The sequence below is a fragment of the Anser anser genome (assembly GCF_964211835.1).
Source record: "Anser anser genome assembly, chromosome: 2".
Lineage (NCBI taxonomy): Eukaryota > Metazoa > Chordata > Aves > Anseriformes > Anatidae > Anser > Anser anser.
The window spans coordinates 114,315,440-114,335,002 of record NC_139721.1 but is presented as its reverse complement, the minus strand read 5'-3'; the positions used below and the strand labels follow the sequence as shown (position 1 = coordinate 114,335,002).

At 34.1% G+C, this 19,563-nt stretch overlaps 1 protein-coding gene across 7 annotated transcripts in view; it reads right to left on the bottom strand.

Moving 5' to 3' along the window:
- Nucleotides 1-19,563, bottom strand: part of ATP9B (ATPase phospholipid transporting 9B (putative)) — a 179,146-nt gene that overhangs the window by 30,284 nt on the left and 129,299 nt on the right. For all 7 annotated transcript variants that reach the window (XM_083824962.1, XM_083824963.1, XM_083824965.1 and 4 more), the window contains 3 exons: nt 12,825-12,967; nt 3,963-4,075; nt 9-257 (listed from right to left, as the gene is read on the bottom strand). In XM_083824962.1, the coding sequence (XP_083681088.1) occupies nt 9-257; nt 3,963-4,075; nt 12,825-12,967 (505 nt within the window). The remainder of the gene's footprint in view (nt 1-8; nt 258-3,962; nt 4,076-12,824; nt 12,968-19,563) is intronic.

Sequence of the window (19,563 nt, the reverse complement as noted above, 5' to 3'; positions counted from 1 at the left end):
ATACTAACCTCATCAGGGCTGGAAGCCTGGTAAGCTCGATTTTCATCACTGAAGTCCTGATCCACCTCTGCATATTCTGTTTCTCCAGACACACCAGCACGTGATTCATAAACTGGGGTCACATTGTGGCACAGTGCAATAGCCTTCACTGCTTCATGTATTCGGCTGCTGACGCTCTTGCGGACTTTGGGTGCAGAAGACTGAGGTTTCCTAGATGGTGTTGAGCTTACATTGCTTCCACTATTCTGAGAATGCACCTTTAAGACCCAATACAATGAACAGTAAAACAAAGTTTAATAATAGAAACAAAACATGAATACTGATTTATATCTGATTTTTCCCTTTACAAAGGATGATAAATTATAAGAATAGTAACTATTTATTTCATAAAAACTACTGTTAACTCTTTCAGTTCATGATTAATAAAAATCCACATCTACTTTTCTCTAGAACTAATGTATAACCAGAGGTTCATTATCTTGAATTTATATTTAATTTCAATAAGAGAGAATTCAAACAGCAGGTAATTGAAAAATGCGAAATTAAAACAAGTAACCAATAAAATGAATGAATAGGCTGACCAGGTTCTGCAGAAAACACTGTTACCTTAATTCATAATTTACCTTTTCCAGTGATCCATCACACAATAATCCTTTTATGTACTTTACTTCCTATGCATTATTTTAGAAAAGTACTTAAGACAGCAACAAACTGGATCACTTTAGGAACACCAGAACAAAACTGCAAGGGTGTTTTTTCTTTTGTTTGTTTGCTTTTCTTCTTTATTCTGTCATCTGCGTACATCCAGAGGCTGGAAACTTATATTCCACAATTTAATATTGAAAAAAAAAATCCCTTTACATCTTGACCGAAATCTTTGGCATTTTAAACAGCACATTGGTATGGAACGAAAGAACAAATGCAAATATCATTAAGTATAAAAATTAGGATAAAAATATCACTGATTAAATTAAAAACCTATGTGATTTCTACATTATTTGTAAACTAATACAGTTTGAAGGGTAGTTGCTTTTGCTGCAGGTTGGAATTTGTTCTTCCTTAGCAAAATATAATATATAATATAATAATATAATACATACAATACTATGTATGTACTATTATACAATACTATTATACAATAATATAATATAATAATATAATACAAAAATATAATAAATAATCCTTCAAAATAATTGTTTGACACATTTGAGGATCATATTATTGTTGAATAAACACTAACACTACTTTTAGTTATCCTTCAGAAATAGTCAAGTACATGATTGAATTTGTCTAAGAGAGTACTCTGTTTACAAATGTTTGAAAGCAACTGTTTTATTGCCTGTTTGTTTTTGAAGTCAGCATTGGAAATATATATATCTAAATATATACGCAGTTCTACCCTGGAGTGAACAGAAGACTCTTTGGTAACTCAGAAAACCTCTTCAGAAACCATGCGTTTTTAACTCCTGACTGTAATCTGCTGAACCGTGAACATTCTGCCCATCAAATTACAGTGTTGTCTAATAAAGGGTTTAACTTTCTGCTCATCTGGCACTGCTTTTCAGCTACTGCTTTAAACCTTGGCATTTGCATTCTGCTAACGCTGATGCCATTACAGCTGCAAATAAATTAAGCTGATTTACTCCTCCTGAATTATGTTATGTTTATTGATGCTTGTATAATTTAATTTCACACAAATTCCATTAAAGATTATGCCCTCTATCACAAAATGCTTCCAGTGGGGAAATATAATCAGGTTATAATAGATTTGTGTGTTACATTAAGATGACAATAGTCTAGTAGGTCCACTGTAATAATAAAACAGAACACAAACAAGGGATAAAATCAATGTCACACAAGAACCACTGCCTAGCTAACCGGCAGCCCCTATTATCATAGATTAAATAAAAAAAAACCTCACTATAGTTTTGAGATTGAAGCACTGTTTAATAGTTGCTTGTTTTGTTAAAGAAACTCCTTCATTTTTCTGTTTTAAATAGTTGCTAGCAACACACATAATTAAAGTATTATTTAAACATTAAGCAGTGTTATATAAAGCTGCAAAAAGGAAGTTCCAAAAAAGTTCTTTTCATCATTTAAGAACTGCTAACATAGATTTGGGAAATCCTTTCCCACAATTCAGGGAAATAAAGCTTCCCTTGCATTTCTTCTTTTAAAGAATTCAGTGCCAAATCTGTTACAGTAATTAAAAAAATAATTAACCATGGGTACAACTCATTAAATTCTACAACAAACTAGTAAAACCTTTAAGCAAGTAAGAATTCCAGAAATTATGCCATTCTTTTCAGATAGAATATTTAACCTAAATAAATGAGAATAAATTAACCTAAATAAATGAATGTGCCTCCTCTACAAGAAGACTGGTGCCCAGTCTTCGAACTTAGTCAGTCCTAAGTGTGCCTGCTGAAGTTTATCAGTTAATATTATCTATTGCTACTGTTGTTACTGTGAATACCCAAACAATCCATTATAACAAAACTATGGTTGGGTGATTTTTATAAACATTGTCAGGTAGCAATTACTTCCAATAACCCATCCTGAACCAAATCTGGACTACTGATCTTTAGGTAAAAGAACTCCATATCTTATTTCTCACGGGCTTATTATTGCAATTCAGTGACATATTCATGGCTGTACCTACTAAGAATTAAGCTGAAATGAATTCCTTTTTCTTGGATAAATCTAAGAACTAGATTCCTTGATTTGTTTATATGGAAAATAAGATAGAAATTCAAGTTGCAGACTGAATACTAATATACTGTGTTTAGTCACTGCTTTCCCTTCTGCCTCTCTTCTGAAATGCAACAGAGTATTAACAAATTGGTGTCAAACTTTTTGTTTTTTTTTTTTTTAAAGAATCAAAAGAGAAGGAAGCTACAGTTCAAAAAGATCTGCATACCTAAAGACCCAAGCTAATTGTTGATCCTACAATCAATCCTTTTACAAGAGAAAATGACGACACAGATAAGGGGGTCAGTCTATGAACTTAACTGGGTCAGCCAATGATGTTTTGTATCCACATCAACTATAATTTATATATAAAGTCTTAATTATCACACTGTATGCAACATATGAAAACATTAATTAACATATCACTTATTTGCTCCTATATCAATTTGTTGTTGTTGTTGTTGTTGTTTGTTTCAAAGAATAGAAATAAAAATAAAAAAAAAAACAACTTCCTAATCCCAGAATGGAATCAGGTCCTTAGAAAGGCCTGCAGAAGCAACCCAGATACTTTATATACATAGGAAATGCAAATGGTGTTTGCAGAATTTGATCCTCCTCCACTCCACAACTTACCCACAGACAGACAAGGAGTCACAATTCTCTTCCTAGACCAAGTATTCATATATCACAGGAAGACCAAACACTTCATTCTCAACCAGAAGAGAGTTAGAAAGTTTTCATTTTTTCCCCTGGTTTATGCCATTTGCAATCTTAAATTTCTCTAAAACCATATTTATTTAAAATATTTTTTTATATATGTCTTCATTTTGCCAACTTTTTTTTTTTCTTTTTGGTTATGGCAATTAATGTGGTTTTCAATGTCTACTGTTGATGAATATATCTTCAAAGATGTAATTACTGTTTGTTGTGTTCTGGTCATTTACTCGTAATTTGCAGTCTCCACAATGAATAGCTTACTCTGAGATGATTTGGCAGAAGACAAACTGCATTGCACAGACAAGTTAACACAGATTCCTGACAGTGGGGAATAGAAAAGTAAACTCCATGAAGTGGGTGTTATGAGGAACTTTAGAACCAGGAGACAACAACATACTGTCTCACACTTTCCCCTTTCATCCTATCAGTTGAGAGAGATCTACAAAAGGAAGAATTTTCATAGCATCTCAAATTTCTAGACATGATCAACAACAATGCTTCAGTGCTTTAAAAATATCTCCATATTAAAGGTAAATAATTTATAAATGAGATACCTGTGAATATGAGTTTATAATATGACTCTGAATTTCATCCATTGTGTCTGTTCCATAGGACACAGTACCTAGGTGGAGACGCTTAAATATCATCTCATTCTGTGTAAGTGTTCCTGTAATGAAGAAGCACATTACAAACCAGCAAAAAAATACCATGAGAAGGCCACAACACTCCACCCCCCAGTCCCAGTCTTTCTTTTGGAAAGAAGGAATGAATCATAAGTTAGCATCAGTTCAGTTAATTAAAGTAACGTTTGTGCAGAAAGATCAGAGTTAGTCATACTGGAAGAAATCACTGGTTCCACCTTCAGCCTGATTCTGCCACCACAACTAAACATACAAACTAGAAAGACACAAAATCATTTTCCTTAGTATAAAACACAGAAAATGTAGTATATGGATAAAACTGACTCTCAAACATCAATGCAACAGTTTGCACCATGTATCAGAAATGCTTAAGGAAAATAAAAAAAACATCCGTCCAGGAATCCAGCACCTCGTGTACAAAGGCAGACACGCTAACAAGCAGGCACATTCAATGTTAGCTAGAATAAGTCATTAAGAACAAACATCACTTCCAAAGTTGACAGATTTAGCCTCCAACTGGAATAAGGCAGAATGAATGAAATCAGTGTTTTCAGAACACACTTTGCATTTGTGAGAAACTACAGGGTGTCAGTCACAGACTGACACTTTGCGTCCATCTCTGCCAACTGTTCACATCCCTGGGTTTGGAAAAACTCTTAATAGAAAGGTGGAAGGTTCAGGCTTCCAAGATGAGGCACATCAGACAAAAAGAGGTCACCTAGCTTCCCATGGTAAACTCACAAAAGATTATCTTGATAATGGCCCTTCCTAAAAAACTATTCCTATAATTACTCAGACAAAGGGGAATTAATTTAGTACAAAACTTTTACTATATTTAACCACACAGTCTTGGGTTATCAAAAATCATAAATGTGACAATATCCTGATGATGATAAACACAACATGATACTAGAAGTGCCATTCTTGAAGCTTTTACAATAATTTTAATGCAAAGGATATTAAAATTATCCACAAATAAGAACTGCAGAATAAACTATTTCATGTCTTCATCCCAGTATGCTTAAAGACACAAGCCACAGGAAGAGAGTAGGTTACTTCTCTCCATTGTGTGGAAAACAGAACTGTTTGGACAGTTAGCATCCAGCTTATGCATCTAATAGGGCTAGAACTATTAGTAATTTTGCAAGATTCAGTAAGGTTGTAAAAGTCACGTCTTCCTCAGTTATATCTGATATGTCTAACAGTCCTACATTCTGGTAATATCTGTATGGTGACACTTCATTTCAATTGTTGTACCATCAAACCACAGTTATCAGACCATGTCTAGTTGTATTACTATAGAAGCATTAGATGATCATTCCAAATATATTTCCTTTTCCCTCTCTACCATTAAAAACTGACACTTTCCATTCATGTTTCCTTACATGTTGTTCAGGATTTTTTACCAGTCATACCATTTGAATTCAGAAAAATATTTAAAACAAGGTTTATATGAAACACATAATTTCTTCACAAAATGCATAACATTATTAAAAATACATATGAGAAGTAAAATATTCCAAAGGCTGGAAAACAGCCCACGCAGATAAAGTTCTTGATCTCCACAATTAGGAAGACAGAAACTTTTGACTACTTTTATACAAGGGATAAGAAGAGTTTGTTTTTATAGTCATCATGTAAGTCCATGAAGATTTTTTGTTTGCCTTTACAAGCTTTACTTTTGTTCAAATATTGTTTGTTAAATTTGATTACATTTATGACTGTAATTGTGGGCTAGGAGAAAAAAAAACACAACAATCTACATTTTGCAGATGAGAAACAGGCAAGTTTCCACTTGCAATCATGAGAAATTAAAATCTCCATTTAAAAAGAAAATAAAACAAACAAACAAAAAATCCAACACAACAAAAACACTAAAACAAAGTTCTTTGTTCAATATTGTTTGTTGCAAGAAATTTCCAAATAAATCTGCATAACGTTTGTTACTTTCCAGGCATGTTAACATCTTCTCACTGCCCATAGCTTTGCCAATTTTTGAATTAAAATAAATTCTCCCTAGGAGTTGGGGAACTAAATGCCACTCAAAATTTGAGACAGCAGGCAACTGTCAAATCTGTTTCTCACTAGTTCAGTAATTGCTGCTTGGGAAAACAGAGAAAAAACAAAATTGGCTCTACGATTATTATATGGAAAGATTATTTCTTCTGACATTACTAAATCTGTCCAAGTCCAAATCATGTGTAGTTGAGGGAAAGGTAGATAGATGGAAAAACTGTGTCATTCCTTCCCGCCTCCCATCTCAGCAAGCAGAGAAGAAAAGCTTCAGAGTAGAAAAGTATGGATTTTCATATCTTGCAAGAATCAGGAGCCAGGGAAGGAGGTTCAGGAAAAATGAGCAAGGGAAAACAATTTATAAAGACAAGGTTAAACATTCCAGCAATCACAATTTAATACTCAGATTTTATGCATTACTTATAGAATCAACATCCTTCCATTTTATCAGCTACAGTAATAGGAAACATCTATGGCATATGAAAGCAAGCTGCAAAAATATCTGTACTTGCTATTCAAAATTCTAATAAAAAAGAAGGAAAACAAAACCCAAAAGAAACAATTAATTTTTGCTCTTGGTTTTTTAGACTAGCATTAGGCTTTCAACAACAGACAATACATATGAAGCACTGTTGGAGAAACATGGGTAGCTGCATTTATAAATGCATAATTACCCCAAATTTCTGCAAAAATAAAACAAAATACACACTTTCCAGTCATCCAAATGGAAGTTAAAAGTTTTCCTATATGTGAAAATTAAGAATTTACTTTTACATTCTTCTAATGAATGGAACACCAAAAAGGATGAAGACATCCCCAATAACTTGGTCCAAATATTTCATAATGCCAATCAATCATGTTACAACTTAAGAAGCAGTTCTTAAATTGTAGTCTTCTGGAAGAAACCTAATACGCCTTGACAAAACAATGCATTGTTTACTTTATCCACCAAAATGCAAGCCTTTCAAACATGGAGAGAAGGGATTTTTTTATATAGCTTAATTTAGGAATGAAAAGGAACCCAAAACTGAGCCATTTTTCTAGTCTGCTCAAAGTGATAAAAGTACTGAAGGACAGTATGAGAGCTTTCTACTTTTGATAATGCTTTTTAAACACTTATGTATCAGTTCCACACTTTTAAGACATTGCTGATATGAATTTAGTGGATAAATTAAACTACTTTAGAAAAAAATTAGAAATTATGGTAGTCAGTGTATGATCTCCAACTAACATCACATATTCTTTGCTCTGCTATACAGTTAGTTACCACACAAGGAAAATAACCTGACAAAAAGTTAGTATACAATTGCTGAAGAAAAATTTAGTATATTCTTTAATGAATCCAAGAGTGTTTTTTGTTGTTGTTGTTGGTTTTGTTGGTTTTGGTCTAAAATTGTGTCATTAAACACAGAGTAAAGCAGGCAAAGACGAAATTAATTTCTAAGGAAAAAGTCCTGAAGGCATCATTCCCTGGGTGGCAACAGATGTGATTCACAACAGAGCTGCAGAGTTTTGTTGTTGTTGTTCTTGTTTTTGTTTTGAGAAGCAGATGCAGATCTATCTGATCCTACATTACTATATGGTAACTGGGACTAATACCAGCAATTTAAAAAAGCCAAAACAAAAGAGCAAGAAAATACATGCAACAGAAGAATTAGTAACTTTATCAGAAATTGAGAAGGTGAATAACCTTTAAGAAAGCATGCATTCTTTGATTGAGCTATTTACTTAAATAGATAAAAAGTCAGGGCAAAATTGAACAGTTTTATTGAAATTTTAAAGGAAATCCAGCTCAACACTCTTAATAAACTGTTGGCAACAATCTGGAGACAGATATACTTTCTCTGAACCTTAGAACAAATACAATCTGGTAAGATTACAAAAGGAAAAATTAAAAACTCATGATAAACACATACGTCTGCTCACTCAACTGCTCCACTTATGAACAAAAACCATAAACATAGCCACCATAAAACCTCAAACTAAACCCCAGGATAACCTACAACCTGCTAGGAACGAAGGTGAAAAAGCTAAGATTTGCTTATCTTTGCTGGGCTGAAGGTAACAGTACTCGTATCATTGATATGGTTAAGAACAGCAGTAGCTATTTCCTACTGATATCAGCCTTTCACAGCAACATTCATATTCATTGGATACACCATGGATTTTGAGTAGATAGGTATCCAACTGAGGCCACAAAGTAAGGGTTCCTTTGACTGATCTACCTCGAATGCATGTCTTGAAGCTTCCTGTAGTATCTCATGATAAAAGCTTTCTATTCTAGTGTGCTCTACTCAACTGCAACCTCAGTGGTACTAAAACCCTGGAGACAGAGAACAGATAAAGTTAACTGTGTAAATATGTATGCATCAAAGTGAAGTGAGGAGAGATTATTTCACCAGCATTTCATTATTTTTATTTTTATTTTTAATTACTCTGTGGTAGCTTATGTTAAACAGAAAAAGACTCAATAGTCTTTAATACCTTAAAAGATATATTTTGAGAAATAATTAGTGAAATTCACTATTCTAATAGTCCTTTACATTAGGCACATTTAAGGAAAATGCCTACATATACCAACCTCTAACAAGACTTTCCCAGAAAATCAAGAATCACATTGCTCTATGCATCTGTTCAACTATTATATTTGTTAAGTATCTCATTTGGTCCAAACACCCGCTAAAATGTTAATTACAGAACTCAAATACAAGTGTATGCATTAGCAAATAACTATGCTTGGAAGACTGTACACATTTGTTATAGCTAAATATGCTGGAAGTTGTCGTGAATGGCAGAAGGCTTGCCATCCCACATCCCAAGTAACAAAAGTATTCAAAAAATATTGCCAAATATCTTTATTTTTCTTTCAGGATTAAAATCTTTTTATACACTGGAGAGAGTTAGATACCATGCCCAGCTGCCCTTGGAAACAACTGGAAATAGCTCCCCCTTATAGCTGCCCCCCGCCCCATAACAGATGACGCCTTTCTGTCAAACTTATACGTGATTCAAGTCCAAACAACATGGCATTTTGGGTAATGGATGCTATAATTAAAATGTGAGTCCTAAAAAACCTGTTGTTTTAGTGGGTGTTGTTAGTAATGGCTTTGTTCTACATGAAGATAAAAACTCCCTAACAAAGGAATTAATGTATTGCTTTAATAGGCTGCACCCTGAGTTAAGTTTTAAAATTTATGAGTTCTCTGCAGCATTGTTCTTTAAACAATGGCATTGTCAAAGGCAACCAGTGAGAAGATTAAAGTTCTCCCAGCAGATTAAGTACAAATTATCTGTCCTCCTGTTTCAGCATCATTTGTTCATTTATCACATAACGTCTAGTATTTCTGGTCAGTGTCAATATGCTCTGCATCCTTGCAGTTAACAGATGTCTTCTCTTGTCGAATGAATTACTTTATGTTTCACGCACTGGTGGCCGCAGATGTGTCACTATAGCAACATCATTAATTTCAGATCTTACCGGAAACATGCACTCCAATCAAACCTAATTATACCACATTGCTTTCTTGTCCCACAATAAGGAAACTATAATGCAATTATCGGGATACTTCATTTTCTATTCTACTGTGGCAAATGAGAGAGCCACTGTGATGGACGCTTCTTGTCAAAAAGCTTATTGATGAAGCACAAACCCAATTTACAATCATACAAAGAACTACCTTGCAATTATGTTAGTAAGGCAATGCTCCTTAGACTCAACAGCTAATTCTCAATCATTTCCAGTGAAGCTTGGACCACAGTATAAGATTTTTGCAGACTGTTCTATTTTTATTTTCAATATTGAGAAAAGATTTGCTTGTTTACATTTAAGAAGATAAGCCTTTTAGTCCCACTTTTTAATAGCACCTACTTGGAGAGACAACTACAAAACTGTCTTTCTCCTCTGAACAGCCAAGCCTTAAGTGGGCTTACGAAGAACAGAATCAACTGGTTTGTAAGATTATAACTGGAAGTTCAAGCATGAAAGTACTGAAACCAGCTCTCATGAACAGTGTGTAACCATGCAATAGCAATCTTGGATTAACTGTACAGATGCTGTTCATTACCTAAAAGGATGCTTTACATTTATGATAAAATGCAGAATAAGACCAAATATATTCATCAAGAAAGGAAACTGGAAGCAGCTACTGATATACTCAGGTATATCAGGTATTGCACATTGGCTGCAAGTTTGCCTAGATGTAAAAAGTTTAAAAAATACAGGACATTTAAGACTAAGAAAATTGAGCAGTGCTTCGTATGATGGTCTGAAGAAAAGCACTGTCTGGAAGGCCATGGCCAGTTTTCTGAAGCTTGTCAACTCTGCTGGACTCCAGGCTTATTTTCAGTTACCTCAGCTTTCCACTAACACTTGAGTAAAAGCACATAGGCTGCCTGTTAGAGCAAAACGTTTGGTAACTACTGCCCTAGAATACTGCTTCTACATTCATTTTTATATCATTAACTTACAGATTCAGACCTCCCTCTAGAACTCAATAGACTTCAATGCTCTCAAAAGCCTTTGAGGCTGAATGCTAGCAATCTTCCAGACTATATGTAAACACATTTGCTGCTAAAGCCTTTTTACACTTGTCTATTTAGCCCCATTCAAGTATGCACTCTGAAAGGCCAGAACACAAGTGCTTCTTAAAATTAAACAGAACTACTGTGATTGCAAGTGGCATGATGCAGCTTTGGAAAAAAAACAAAAAAAAACAAAAAAAACCTAACCCACCAACAATTAGAATAAAACAAGGCTGTTTCTCTTATGTATACACGTCTATGAAGTGTTTTCTTTCAAAATTTTATAAATGTAACTATTTTCACTTTGAAAAACCCAGTCCCACTAAATTTAATGCTATTAGAAAATCTTTTTTTTTTAAGTTATTTTTAATTACTGTTGTATTAGGTTAACTTTATCAGTTGTTTTTCTACAAGTAGAACTGATGCTTTTTTTTTTTTTAATTTTTTTTAAACTGGGTTGTAGGTACATAGCTTGAGGAAAAGAACACAGCACAGTGATTCTTGTGCTTTACGATATAAACCACCTGTCACCAGACAGGGTCAGAATATAATTCTTGCATTGTATAATATAATTTCAGGATTGTAAAGTTGGCTGAATAAATTATTAGCATTTTATTTTTCACTTAAAATTTTCAGTGCAGTCTGTAAGGAGACAATGCTAAAAGTGAGCCAAATTTCTAGTTTGGTACGGTAACTGGAATATTTATCAGAAAAGTTTTAGTATACAGTGTCTTTGCTTACGAAGTAATTCTTTGGGCAAATGAACTCTACTGCACTGTTCTGAAAATTTATTATTTTTGAAAATACTTTCCTTTTTCCAAATATATGCTGCAAATTGCATATTTCAAGCTTATGATGAGACAGCACTCTTGAAGTTACATAAATTATCACGATGAAAGGTGCAATTAAAATCAATAAGCAGTTTCAAACAGAATGCAAATCATTAGGTAACTGAAATAAAACTTGTTAAAAGAATTGTTCGTTTGCTTTGAAAAATTACCACATTATAATTAGGAATACTTTTCTGTATGCTAAGAAAGATGGCAGTTGTCTTTTTCTTTTACAAAATAGAAGAACAGCATTCGGCAGCATGTAAGTTTACATATGTACCTATAGAATAAGAAGAAATACATTTTCAAAATATGGCAATATATGAAATACATGTTTCATTTCAAAATAGGCACTACTGGAAGTGTTGAGCACAGGAGTGAATGTGGACCTACTTCAAGGAAAAAGCTGTGAACTGGGTATTACACTTTCTGAACAGCATAATAGAGTGGAAACCACCTCCAAACCATCTCACCATTTTGAAGTAGATTTTACTTAAAACCACTAAAACATTCCTTCAGCTGTTTGAGAAACAGCTTTCTCATTTCAGAACTTAGTCTAACTCAGCTTCTGAAAAAAACAGAATGTCTGCCAGAACTGATTTATTGAATCTCAGAAAGAACCAAGAAAGGAGAAAAAACACTGCATTTGCTAAAGAACTTGTTATTTATTATGATGTTTTCTGAAATAAATTCTAAAAATCCCTCAATACTTCTAAGACTTAAGAGCATGGTAAGCCTGTCACAAGCTTCAGCCATAATGGTAGACAGCAGAATAGAGCAAGCTATCACTTCTTCACAGTTACCTGTCTTCTGATCCTAGAAGGGACCAGGTTTTCCAATATACCAGGTCAGGTACAATAATATATTACAGTTAAGAAGATGAAATCATACGGCAGCTCTAGAACTGGTCTTTGTAACATAAACAGCATCTAATTTCATGGGAAGAACAGATATCATTTTAAGATGTGATCTTATGACTTGTTTAGGAGATGACTTTCTCTCTTGAAGGCTGTCCTTAACTGTTACGATCATACAACATTGCAGTAGAAATAAGATGCAGAAGAATAAGGTGCATCTTAAGTGCTAATCCTGATTTTTTTCGGAGTAAGAGATGTGTGGTACTCTTACTAATGCCATCAAATGTCCTGTTACCGCATCAGAAGTGTTCCCACCAGATTAAACCAGATTATTACCAAATACTAACTTTCCTGTGTAAATACCAGCCTAGCTAATCCAATTGGCACTACTACAACAAATCCCTCAAGCACATGCTTAATATTTTATTGAAAAAATAAAATGAAAAAATAAAGATCAGTAGTATTAATCTACTTTTTCGTTAACATATTAAAATATAGAATAAAGTTTACAAATTTTGTAAGTCATCACATTTTGGAATTGTAACCTGATATACCTGTTTTATCCGTTAGTAAATAAACTAATCGTCCCAACTCTTCTGGTATGGTGCTAGTTCGAACAACTGTTCCAGGAATATTGTCATCTTTCATAATCATCCACCCATAGGCTGCCTTACCCATGTCCAAGTTCACACGTAAACTGCAAAAGAAATATATACCATAATCAGTGTGAATATTAGGCAGTGAAAGTTATAACCATAAAAGCAAAACTCAAAGCTGTTTTTAGGATACCAGAAAAAAAATCTTAAAACTACATACAACAAACATTTTGGAACATTTTTGTTAAGTGTTTGTAGAGTACATAACACATTAGAAACTCAGGCTCTATCCCAGACTTTTAGGAACTACTACAATACAAACAAATGCAATACCATGTCTCCTACATGAGACAGACTGCAACTCTTTTGGAGATTCTTAATATACTTATATTGCTACACTTACACACACTGACAGTATTATACACTTTATCAACGAGTTCAGATTCAAGTCACAGTTTCAATCTGTTAAAAAAGCAAAACCAAACAAACCTATTTTTTCTTTATAATGTGAAAATAAAGATATCATTGTAAACAGTATTGATGATTCTTCAGGTCTTCATTTTTAAATAACTATTTTTCCTTTAGGAAAGTACAAATACATATGTCAGTTTCTTTTTCTCACCATGGCTAATCAACAATGTCAACGTCCTTGCCAAAATATAGTTACAGAAATCAAGTGAAAAGTAAGAATAGTGCCCAAACAGTGAAATTCTGTGATAGCCTGTAGGCCAGAGCTGTTACTGCCAGCAATAAAAAGTAGCCTTTGGGTAGGCTCTATACTAGAAATTTTTGTTTGCAGCAAGTTTTACTATTTACAGAAGTACAAGATCACAATAAATTTATTTTTTTCCAATTCACCCCGTGTCTGCATATTTTCTGTTAATACTTCCATGACCATGTCACACAAGAATTAATTGCTCTTATTCCTTGTATTCCTAAGTCATAATAAAAAAGAAGTCTTCACTGATGCTGGTCAGAGATAACTTAAATCACATTGCTTCTGCCCAAAATTGAATGTTCTAGCTCAAAAGTAGTTCTAACACTTCCTTCCCTTTAGCTATTCACCATACTCCTGGTTACCATGTGAGAGGAACAGTGTCTGAGGAATAGGCACGTGTTCATTTCTGTTGACTCTGCTCTACGAGAAATACAGAAAAGACAGCTAGGATGGTAGTAATGTAAATGATTTGTAGCTAATTTGCCCTGGCCAGAGTCCCAGGTTTAATAACAGGTTTACATTAACATGACTTAAAACTGTCCAAGTGTATACTAAGGTCAAAATACTTTTTTTTTCTTTTTTTTTTCTTAGCAGTCCTAAAGTACTGCTTTACAGTATAACCAAAACTGCAGCCACAATATTTCTCTGTCCTCCTGCAATCACAGTGACAAAGTGATTGTAAATTACCTGAGGTAATAGTGGTGGTAACATCTCCTCCCATAAAGATGAGATGCATTTAACTAGACTTGTGGGATCATCTGAAATTTCAGCACTTTGAAAAAATCCAGTTTATTCCAAACCCCTCTCCTTCCTAAATTTGTACAGCAGACAACAATGCATGTTGTAGTCTAAAGAGAAACAAGCCTTTTTGATACAATACTCTTGACCATTGAAGATGGTACTCTACTCTTGAATTAGATTTTATTTTTCCATTGAAATCAGCAATGGCAAAAAACTATCCCTCTACCTGGTGAGGTATCCCAATTACTTTTGGGATAGCATACCTAACTTCAGCTCTCTTCAATCACACAAATATTTAAAAATCAAGACAGAAAACAGAAAGGGGACTTAACCGGACTTCTTTAAATTGAAAACATTACAGTATGAAAATACTGGAAGCCACTTGCCTCACAGTGGTTAAATACAGTTTTACCTTGTATTCGTCAATACAGAACCAGTAGTATGCTACCAGCATTTGTTAATGTATGTTTGTCAACATGCAGAAAGAAATTAAGAACCAATGCAACAGACTTCACACTGAAATATGTAATAGCTAACAAAAGGAATGACAAACGATTTACTCCTCTTAAGGATGAGAATCTGCTACTTAGTGAAGTACAAAGTGTGATCTCTAGCTCAAGAAGGGAAACAAGCACACTAAGAATGGCTAGACATTTGCTATAACTTATTTTAACTGAAAGATCAAAGCTGCTCATCATCCCACGTCAAAGATGTATTTGGACTATAATTTTATTTTTCTTATTTTTGCCTGGGCTACCAAGATATGTATTCTGTGAGGAAAGCTCTATTTAAGAGTTGCAACCTCAGGCACAACGCGCACAAAGGAAATCCACATGGCTGCTCATACCAGGGGAGAAGTACAAGTCATCCAGATATGGAAAACTGTACTTAGGAAAGATCAAATCAGAGAGATCTCTCAAAGCTTAAGTGCTGTTCATATATTCACTTGCATCTTTTATGAGCATGTGTTAGCAGGTTTTGATGTTTTGAATGTGCTCTATATTCATTTAATTACAATCTGTCAAACGTAATTGAAAGATAAGGAGAAAAAAAAAAGACAGACACCTCTTGATAAGCAGTGAGGAAAAATCTATAATTCAAATCCTGGAAGTAGTTTAGGAATTACCCTAACTTTCCAGCATGTACTCCTAAGTGGAACAGAGTGTATACCCTCTACACTGCAAAGGCCTAACAGAAAGCTGGCACCACTGGCCTCCAGAGAAATAATGTCTCCGAAGTGACTAGTACAGCCCAAGGTAGCTATCTAGCGCAAGAAACAAGAATAAAAGGAACACAAAAATGAGGAATATAGATGCATTTTCAGTATTGATTCTAAGATTTGTATGCTGTATCTTGCTCTGACTTCCTTCATTTGGCGTCTGTTGTCTTAGTGCAACTTTTTCTCTTTGAAATCATTGTAGCTATCACCTAGCACATCATGGACACTAGTGAAACATGGAAAAAATAATGGAGGCCTATTAACACAGAGTTTGCTTTCAAAACTGGAAATCTCTCCAATAGAGCTTCACAAGAATGGATAGAAATACTTGACGGAAATGTCCAATTACTTTTATACATTAAAACAAGGAGAAACCAATCTTATTCAACACCAAGCTATTTTCCGTGCTTGGCAATATTAGCTATCATTTCTCATTAGCCCTTTATGGACCTTAAAGAACCTCATTATACAAACAAAAATATTTTAAATCCATCAGTTACTTAATGCCTTCTCAATTTCATCCGTTTTTAAAAGACTCCAGACATATCAGTTAAGGAAAATTCACAAAATAGCATCATATGTAGCACAACTAATAAAGGTCACACTGACATAAATTTTGCATTAGTAACACTGATTTTTACAAAGATAAATAACGTGTAATCTCTAAACAGTAAGTTAATATAGGTACTTGGAGGTTGTTGCATAGAACAGGTATATTTAGTGAACATAGTGTGAACTTTCTTGTCTCTCATCCTCAGCACTAGTTACCCTAGCAGGCAAACCTTTCATCCAACTCAGGGATTTATTCTGCTATAAGCCAGGAAAACATTCCTCAGTAATTCAGCCTGAGAACAAATCAATAACACAACATTTCAGAATCCACACTGCTTTTTACTACAGGTTAAAAACAAATACTTTTGCTTTTATTCCTTTGAAAACATCAGTACTGGTTTGGGTCAAATAAATTCATATTTACAGGACTTCTAAATTTCATTTTTCCCTAAATGTTAACTATATTAGGTCCTCTTGTGAAAATTTCTGATTTTGCTTTTTAGTCAAAATAGACAAATTTGCCAATAAGCAAAGGCCTTCATTGAGCAAGTTTCAGGAAAATATATTTAGAAACTCCAGAAACATTCTGTTTTTCATGATTCAGTGAAAAGCAATCAAGATCTAATTAAGTTAGTTAGCAACGAATTTTGTGAACAAATTGATACCATGCCTAATAAAACTCATGGGTGAATTTGAATCAGAAATGTATGATAGTTTTATTTGAACTCTGGCAGGCAAGTAAGACTTTCCTCAGCAGTTCTGTATATAAGCATAAGCTTTGTAGTAAAAGAGAAAGTCCTGCTGAGACTCTATATACTCATAGTGTTATCCAATTTTTAAAATAAAGCAATTAAGATGTAGTCTTTATTCCCAGTACTTCTTTCTAAGTGAAATACTAAAGATAATATTTGGGTTGAACCAGTGCCCAAGCCAGTACCCAATCCCGCATACTTCTAACCTTCCCATGGCCCTACCTGCTTGAAACAGCTATAAACCATACAGACACACACGTTATTTACAAGTTAAAAAGATACAGAATCATTTTTAAATAAAAAGTATTGGTCGAGAACCAAACAAAACTGTTTTAACTTTAACATTCCTGGGAAGCTAAATCTTCACAGAAAATTATTTTTGGAGTCTGACAATTTCTATTGCTTCTATTAATTTGCACTACACAAATAAAACAAACAGAAGTTACTGCTTTTAAATGTAATACTCACCAAAATTTAAATAAAACCCAACCCATAGCTCAACCTTTTACTTCCTCCAAATGATCCCCCCCCGCTTCTCTTTGGAGAAAAAAAAATGATTTTTTTTTTATTTTTCTCTGCTGATACTTTCAAGAAGAGTCAGATCTGTGTTCTTGCTTGCTTCATAAATGATCTCACTAGGACTCTTGACCTACTTTTATTTTCTTTCTAAATTTTGTCTCTTATGTTAACATATGAAAGAAGATCAAAGAATGTACATAGCGCTTTACATAAAACCCAGACAACATATGTAATTTTGAAAAATGACTCAATTCCACACATTTATTCTTAAATGTGTGGGAAAAAATGTTCAACAACTCCATATTACTACAGTGACTGCTGCACATAAAATTTTTAAAGGGCAGCATGCAACACACATACAGGTAATTAGATATTTTAACACAGGTAGAACTTAAAGTCTCAGGAAGGTATCTGGAAAATGATTTAAGAAAATTATCTGTAAAATTCTTAAATGCTGAAAATACAGCAAGAGTATACAATACAAACAGAACTCATGTCAAACTTGAGCAGCTTGGCACAAGAGCTGTCACATAAGGAACTTACTAACTTCCCATTAAAAATGTTTTTCACATTCATCATATCAGAGGCTTTCTTTGATTAAGCCTCACCATGACAACAATATTGTCATCTAATACGTCAATAATAATTAGAAAAAGTGAATATTTTTAGTGTATTTCGGACAAATGTGTCATTACTTGCTGTAATATTATGAGGTTAAAAATCATAAAGAAACTAAGAGCAGATAGGGCATGTTGCAACGTTAAAAAGGAAAAAGATCTACTATAATAGATCTGTTAAAAAGTAACTTTTTTTTTTAAAACCGATGGTGTGTTTTCTATATGCAGCATGTATATCAACCATTCTAAGAAATGCATAACACATGAGCTAGCTTAGGAATCAGTACAGCACCACACTGAACAGGCTAAGTCTTGCTTTTAATATAAGAGACAAAAACCATAGCTCCTGTTGCATAAAGAACTCAAAATCAGTTTGTAAAATACCCGTTTCATACAGTGTTTTTCAGTCTCTTAAACAGATGGTGTTATATACCATGATATGGTACAAAAGCTTACACACATTTATAAGGATTACTTAAACTACTTTATGAGTAGCTCTTTAGCGCTTCCACAGCAGAAATTTTGCATCACAGGTAATACGATGTAGGCTATGTCTATATATGTGAGACCACGTATACAGATACTCTCACATCTATACGTTATACACTTTAGAGGCTCAAACATGGACAGTAGAAACAACAATAAGATTAAAAGCAGAATAGCCTATTGTTTCTTTTAAACACCACAATCCTGCACAGGTTTGAGTACTCTGCACTCTTGGAATACAGAGCAATACGCTGCATAAAACTGACTTTTTCATGTTTGCATGAGACAGGGTTTGGTTTAGCTATTAATGAATTCCGATACAAGACCTCCTAGCAGTATTTTCCCTACACCTTACTAAAACCAGACTAACAACTTGAAGGATTTTCTTTAAACATTCCTCTTGCAGACCTGGAAAAAAAGCAGCTGCAAGCTGTCTTTACTCAAGTGAAAGGGAGTTCCATCCAGATGTTTGGGACTTATTTCTGCAGAATGACTAAGTGCCCAGGAACCTTAGGGTGTTTAAATGAAAGGACAAAAGACATTTCAGCTTCTGTATACACCAAAACTTTCCTAAAAAGATAGCTGATTAGGCCCCTGCCAATCCAACTTTTAGCTGCTGCTAAATATACGGCCTATACAATACACATTTTTACCACATTCTTTCTACCACAGCTTTCATTAGATCTCCAGTCAATACCTTGTCACCTTACAGTAAATCCTCTACAGCTCTTAAAAGCTAAGCAGAAGCACATAGAGCTACTGGACTCATATGCCTGCGTGCAAGGCAGTAATTTCATTGAACACAGCTTGCTAAGCCAAAATTATCTCAGAAAAAAATAAAATGGTTGCATTCATGGGGTGGGTGGAGAAGACTTCCATGGGTCACTTTTTCTTTTAAGGTACTGTAGAAGAATGCACTATGAATAAGTAACATCCCATCACATGGTGGTGGGGATGACATTTGGTGGTGGAGCTTGTCTATCCTTTTCTTTCACGTTGGCTGCTAATTCTGAATTTATCACGTTAACTCAAGAGAGCTGATGAAGGAGACGCTATAACTAAATATCACGGGAAAGGACAGAATTGCTTTATG